A 7615-nucleotide genomic window follows, 5' to 3' on the forward strand; every position below is an offset into this window, starting at 1 on the left:
CGGTCGACCTCTAGTAGAGACTAACACCCAGGGCAAGCTGCCCACTGCCTCAGAATACGGTATCTTATTATTGAAGTGGTATCACTCATTTTGTAATGCTTTTGTTTCTAACCCAGGGCAAAAAGGTCGAATTCACATGTGCGGGCTGCAAAGGCTTCTACGCCTCAAAAGTGGAGCAGTTCCACACACTGCCTCTGTGAGTTGCCCCTTTATAACCTCTCATAGGACTGGCAGTGTTTAATGAAATGAGTGGTCATTGTGTCCTGAGACTTTAGGAGCAGTTACCTTCCTGAGCAGGTTGTAGGACTTAGGGATGAGAACCACCGAACAAATTTCACTCATCTGTTATTTTGTTGACTGGTTTCATTGTCTGTCTGTTCCTTTCTCTTCCTCTCTGTCTCTGGGCAGTGTGCTGGTTCTGCATCTGAAGAGGTTTGGAGGACCTGGTGGCTTGGAGAAGCTGGAGACTCCTCTTTTGTTTCCTTCGGAGCTGAGGCTCTCCACCCTCTTTGGGGACATTGTGCCACCCCTGCACAGTGCCAGCCCACAGGCCCTGACCAAACAGGCCCCCAATATCCAGGTGTCCATCCCCCAGACCCTCGCCAGCCAAGTCTCCAGCCCACCTGGAGAGGCAAAAGATAGCGCCCTCTGCTGTTCAGGTAGGTCATGGCACCACAACACTATTCTTGCTCCAACACCACACAAGCCACCCACTCCCAAAATGGTCCGGCAGACAGAGAAGCTAGAAGCTACAAATTAAAATGTTTCTCAGACATCTTCAGTGATGTATAGGAGCTGTTTTAGACCAGAGCAATTCAGACAAGCGACCACGTTTTCACAGCTCTTTATATGTATATTTGACCCCTCAGATTCAAATGACCAGGAACCAGGGAAAGCTCTGTTGACAGCCTCAGTGGTGAGGAGAGAGAGAGTGAAACCAGTGAAAAATAAGTTATGACAGAACACTGAGATAGTTATGAGGAGTACACGATATAGTAGACCTCCTGCAGTAGACTAGTAGTGTAGTGGATTGTAGACAGTGTGGTGGACTGTAGAGGAAATGAGAATCCAATGATCACATGTGTTTTCTTACAGAAGCAGCAGCCAGTGAAGTCAGTGAATGGCTACTACCAGCTGACTGGCGTAGTCTCTCATTTAGGAGGCTCCGCAAACTCCGGTAAGTAAATACCTTAAAACAAAAAATGCCTATGCACAGTACATATGGCATAGGCTGAATCCCAAATCAAGTTTATTTTATATAGCCCTTCGTACATCAGACACCCAGCCTAAAACCCCAAACAGCAAGCAATGCAGGTGTAGAAGCACGGTGGCTAGGAAAAACTCCCTAGAAAGGCCAAAACCTAGGAAGAAACCTAGAGAGGAACCAGGCTATGAGGGGTGGCCAGTCCTCTTCTGGCTGTGCCGGGTGGAGATTATAACAGAACTATGCCAAGATGTTCAAAATGTTCACAAGTGACAAGCATGGTCAAATAATAATCATGAATAATTTTCAGTTGGCTTTTCATAGCCGATCATTAAGAGTTGAAAACAGCAGGTCTGGAACAGGTGGCGGTTCCATAACCGCAGGCAGAACAGTTGAAACTGGAATAGCAGCAAGGCCAGGTGGACTGGGGACAGCAAGGAGTCATCATGCCCGGTAGTCCTGACGTATGGTCCTAGGGCTCAGGTCCTCCGAGAGAGAGAAAGAAAGAGAGAAGGAGAGAATTAGAGAGAGCCAAGATTTTCAAAATGTTCATAAATGACAAGCATGGTCAAATAATAATCAGGAATAAATGTCAGTTGGCTTTTCATAGCCGATCATTAAGAGTTGAAAACAGCAGGTCTGGGACAGGTAGGGGTTCCATAACCGCAGGCAGAACAGTTGAAACTGGAATAGCAGCAAGGCCAGGCGGACTGGGGATAGCAAGGAGTCATCATGCCCGATAGTCCTGACGTATGGTCCTAGGGCTCCGGTCCTCCGAGAGAGAGAAAGAAAGAGAGAAGGAGAGAATTAGAGAGAGCCAAGATTTTCAAAATGTTCATAAATGACAAGCATGGTCAAATAATAAATCAGGAATAAAAGTCAGTTGGCTTTTCATAGCCGATCATTAAGAGTTGAAAGCAGCAGGTCTGGGACAGGTAGGGGTTCCATAACCGCAGGCAGAACAGTTGAAACTGGAACAGCAGCAAGGCCAGGTGGACTGGGGACAGCAAGGAGTCATCATGCCCGGTTTGCCTTGACGTATGGTCCTAGGGCTCAGGTTCTCCGAGAGAGAGAAAGAAAGAGAGAACGAGAGAATTAGAGAGAGCATACTTAAATTCACACAGGACACTGGATAAGACAGGAGAAGTACTCCAGGTATAACCAACTGACCCTAGCCCCCCGACACATAAACTACTGCAGCTTAAATACTAGAGGCTGAGACAGGAGGGGTCAGGAGACACTGTGGCCCCATCCGATGATACCCCCGGACAGGGCCAAACAGGAAGGATATAACCCCACCCACTTTGCCAAAGCACAGCCCCCGCACCACTAGAGGGACTTACAACTTACAATCCTGAGACAAGGCCGAGTATAGCCCACAAAGATCTCCACCACAGCACAAACCAAGGGTGGGCGCCAACCCAGACAGGAAGATCACGTCAGTAACTCAACCCACTCAAGTGACGCACCCCTCCTAGGGACGGCATGAAAGAGCACCAGTAAGCCAGTGACTCAGCCCCTGTAATAGGGTTAGAGGCAGAGAATCCCAGTGGAGAGAGGGGAACCGGCCAGGCAGAGACAGCAAAGGCGGTTCGTTGCTCCAGAGCCTTTCCGTTCACCTTCACACTCCTGGGCCAGACTACACTCAATCATATGACCTACTGAAGAGATAAGTCTTCAGTAAAGACTTAAAGGTTGAGACCGAGTCTGCGTCTCTCACATGGGTAGGCAGACCGTTCCATAAAAATGGAGATCTATAGGAGAAAGCCCTGCCTCCCGCTGTTTGCTTAGAAATTCTAGGGACAATTAGGAGGCCTGCGTCTTGTGACCGTAGCGTGCGTATAGGTATGTACGGCAGGACCAACTCGGAAAGATAGGTATGAGCAAGCCCATGTAACGCTTTATAGGTTAACAGTAAAACCTTGAAATCAGCCCTTGCCTTAACAGGAAGCCAGTGTAGGGAAGCTAGCACTGGAGTAATATGATCAAATTTCTTGGTTCTAGACAGGATTCTAGCAGCCGTATTTAGCACTAACTGAAGTTTATTTAGTGCTTTATCCGGGTAGCCGGAAAGTAGAGCATTGCAGTAGTCTAACCTAGAAGTAACAAATGCATGGATTAATTTTTCTGCATCATTTTTGGACAGAAAATTTCTGATTTTTGCAATGTTACGTAGATGGAAAAAAGCTGTCCTTGAAACAGTCTTGATATGTTCGTCAAAAGAGAGATCAGGGTCAAGAGTAACGCCGAGGTCCTTCACAGTTTTATTTGAGACGACTTTACAACCATCAAGATTAATTGTCAGATTTAACAGAAGATCTCTTTGTTTCTTGGGACCTAGAACAAGCATCTCTGTTTTGTCCGAGTTTAAAAGTAGAAAGTTTTCAGCCATCCACTTCCTTATGTCTGAAACACAGGCTTCTAGCGAGGGCAATTTTGGGGCTTCACCATGTTTCATTGAAATGTACAGCTGTGTGTCATCCGCATAGCAGTGAAAGTTAACATTATGTTTTCGAATAACATCCCCAAGAGGTAAAATATATAGTGAAAACAATAGTGGTCCTAAAACGGAACCTTGAGGAACACCGAAATGTACAGTTGATTTGTCAGAGGACAAACCATTCACAGAGACAAACTGATATCTTTCCGACAGGTAAGATCTAAACCAGGCCAGAACTTGTCCGTGTAGACCAATTTGGGTTTCCAGTCTCTCCAAAAGAATGTGGTGATCGATGGTGTCAAAGGCAGCACTAAGGTCTAGTAGCACGAGGACAGATGCAGAGCCTCGGTCTGACGCCATTAAAAGGTCATTTACCACCTTCACAAGTGCAGTCTCAGTGCTATGATGGGGTCTAAAACCAGACTGAAGCATTTCGTATACATTGTTTGTCTTCAGGAAGGCAGTGAGTTGCTGCGCAACAGCTTTTTCTAAAATTTTTGAGAGGAATGAAAGATTCGATATAGGCCGATAGTTTTTTATATTTTCCGGGTCAAGGTTTGGCTTTTTCAAGAGAGGCTTTATTACTGCCATTTTTAGTGAGTTTGGTACACATCCGGTGGATAGAGAGCCGTTTATTATGTTCAACATAGGAGGGCCAAGCACAGGAAGCAGCTCTTTCAGTAGTTTAGTAGGAATAGGATCCAGTATGCAGCTTGAAGGTTTAGAGGCCATGATTATTTTCATCATTGTGTCAAGAGATATAGTACTAAAACACTTAAGTGTCTCTCCCGATCCCAGGCCCTGGCAGGGCTGTGCAGATCCAGGACAGCTAAGCCCTGGAGGAATACGCAGATTTAAAGAGGAGTCCGTAATTTGCTTTCTAATGATCATGATCTTTTCCTCAAAGAAGTTCATGAATTTATTACTGCTGAAGTGAAAGCCATCCTCTCTTGGGGAATGCTGCTTTTTAGTTAGCTTTGCAACAGTATCAAAAAGAAATTTTGGATTGTTCTTATTTTCCTCAATTAAGTTGGAAAAGTAGGATGATCGAGCAGCAGTGAGGGCTCTTCGGTACTGCACGGTACTGTCTTTCCAAGCTAGTCGGAAGACTTCCAGTTTGGTGTGGCGCCATTTACGTTCCAATTTTCTGGAAGCTTGCTTCAAAGCTCGGGTATTTTCTGTATACCAGGGAGCTAGTTTCTTATGACAAATGTTTTTCGTTTTTAGGGGTGCAACTGCATCTAGTGTATTGCGCAAGATTAAATTGAGTTCCTCAGTTAGGTGGTTAACTGATTTTTGTCCTCTGACGTCCTTGGGTAGGCAGAAGGAGTCTGGAAGGGCATCAAGGAATTTTTGTGTTGTCTGAGAATTTATAGCACGACTTTTGATGCTCCTTGGTTGGGGTCTGAGCAGATTATTTGTTGCGATTGCAAACGTAATAAAATGGTGGTCCGACAGTCCAGGATTATGAGGAAAAACATTAAGATCTACAACATTTATTCCATGGGACAAAACCCACTGAGTCGATGATGGCTCCGAAATACTTTTGGAGTGGGTCTGTGGACTTCTCCATATGAATATTAAAATCACCAAAAATTAGAATATGATCTGCTATGACTACAAGGTCTGATAGGAATTCAGGGAACTCAGAGAGGAACGCTGTATATGGCCCAGGAGGCCTGTAAACAGTAGCTATAAAAAGTGATTGAGTAGGCTGCATAGATTTCATGACTAGAAGCTCAAAAGACGAAAACGTCATTTTTTTTTTTGTAAATTGAAATTTGCTATCGTAAATGTTAGCAACATCTCCGCCTTTGCGGGATGCACGGGGGATATGGTCACTAGTGTAACCAGGGGGTGAGGCCTCATTTAACACAGTAAATTCATCAGGCTTAAGCCATGTTTCAGTCAGGCCAATCACATCAAGATTATGATCAGTGATTAGTTCATTGACTATAACTGCCTTTGAAGTGAGGGATCTAACATTAAGTAACCCTATTTTGAGATGTGAGGTATCACGATCTCTTTCAATAATGGCAGGAATGGAGGAGGTCTTTATCCTAATGAGATTGCTAAGGCGAACACCGCCATGTTTAGTTTTGCCCAACCTAGGTCGAGGCACAGACACAGTGTCAATGGGGATGGCTGAGCTGACTACACTGACAGTGCTATTGGCAGACTCCACTAAACTGGCAGGTTGGCTAACAGCCTGCTGCCTGGCCTGCACCCTATTTCATTGTGGAGCTAGAGGAGTTAGAGCCCTATCTATGTTAGTAGATAAGATGAGAGCACCCCTCCAGCTAGGATGGAGTCCGTCACTCCTCAGCAGGTCAGGCTTGGTCCTGTTTGTGGGTGAGTCCCAGAAAGAGGGCCAATTATCTACAAATTCTATCTTTTGGGAGGGGCAGAAAACAGTTTTCAACCAGCGATTGAGTTGTGAGACTCTGCTGTAGAGCTCATCACTCCCACTAACTGGGAGGGGGCCAGAGACAATTACTCGATGCCGACACATCTTTCTAGCTGATTTACACGCTGAAGCTATGTTGCGCTTGGTGACCTCTGACTGTTTCATCCTAACATCGTTGGTGCCGACGTGGATAACAATATCTCTATACTCTCTACACTCCCCAGATTTAGCTTTAGCCAGCACCATCTTCAGATTAGCCTTAACGTCGGTAGCTCTGCCCCCTGGTAAACAGTGTATGATCGCTGGATGATTCGTTTTAAGTCTAATACTGCGGGTAATGGAGTCGCCAATGACTAGGGTTTTCAATTTGTCAGAGCTAATGGTGGGAGCCTTCGGCGTCTCAGACCCCGTAACGGGAGGAGTAGAGACAAGAGAAGACTCTGCCTCAGACTCCGACTCGCTACTTAATGGGGAAAACCGGTTGAAGGTTTCTGTCGGCTGAATGAGCGACACCAGTTGAGCATTCCAACAGCATTTCCCTCCAGAAGCCATGAGAAAGTTGTCCGGCTGCGGGGACTGTGCGGGGGGATTTATACTAACGTTACTATCTGTACTTACTGGTGGCACAGACGCTGTTTCATCCTTTCCTACACTGAAATTACCCTTGCCTAACGATTGCGTCTGAAGCTGGGCTTGCAGCACAGCTATCCTCGCCGTAAGGCGATCGTTCTCCTGTATATTATGAGTACAGCGACTGCAATTAAAAGATATCATGTTAATGTTACTACTTAGCTTCGGCTGTTGAAGGAGCTGACGAACCATGTCCAGATAAAGCGTCCGGAGTGAAAAAGTTGAATGAGGGAAAAAAAAGTTGTGATGGAAAAACTAAAAATATAAACGGTAATTAAAAAGAAAAAAAAACGTAAAGTTGTCAGCTAGCAAAGTAAAGTTGGCAACAAAACGCACAGCAACACGTCTGCAAATCACTCCCTTCTCCTTGGCTCTCAATTTGCGCATTCACATGCGCCTCTGCCATATGAACAAGTATCCCAAAGCTGAGGGAGTGAAAATGATTTAGGGTGAAGGCCAGGGATAATCATCCCACGGGCCGCCAGTTGGGGAACTCTGATGTAGGGTTTAATTAGACCCTCCAATAGCCACTTCGGCCAAGCGAGCAAGGTTGCAGGCTTCAGAGCGAAGTGCCATCCCGACAAGCACTGTGATATGTTTAGAGTTCACGCAATTTAATTCAAAGGAATGGAGAGGCATGCCTAATTATAATATGCCACGTGTATTTCTTTATCTCTGATTTCTAATCTTAACACATGTAACAGATAAAATACCTTCCAAATTAACTGTTATAACACACTCCATTACCCACAAGAGCCTGACCCTTGACCTCGAGTCTGTCTTCTTTGTGCCACAGGGCACTACATTAGTGACATCTTGAATGCAAGTGGAAACTGGTTCTGCTGTAATGACAGCCAGGTGTCAATGTCCAATGAAGCCACTGTGCTGAGGACCAGAGCCCGGAGTGCTTACCTGCTCTTCTATATGTTCAGGT

General features: G+C 45.5%; 1 protein-coding gene across 1 annotated transcript in view; it reads left to right on the top strand.

Annotated features, from left to right (window-relative positions):
* Positions 1-95: 95 nt before the first annotated feature.
* Positions 96-7615, top strand: part of LOC139541041 (uncharacterized) — an 8026-nt gene continuing 506 nt past the window's right edge. The window contains exons 1-3 of the mRNA XM_071345208.1: positions 96-196; positions 409-659; positions 7478-7613. Coding sequence (XP_071201309.1) covers positions 96-196; positions 409-659; positions 7478-7613 — 488 coding nt within the window. The remainder of the gene's footprint in view (positions 197-408; positions 660-7477; positions 7614-7615) is intronic.

Source organism: Salvelinus alpinus, chromosome 2 (genome assembly GCF_045679555.1).
Source record: "Salvelinus alpinus chromosome 2, SLU_Salpinus.1, whole genome shotgun sequence".
Taxonomy (NCBI): Eukaryota; Metazoa; Chordata; class Actinopteri; order Salmoniformes; family Salmonidae; genus Salvelinus; species Salvelinus alpinus.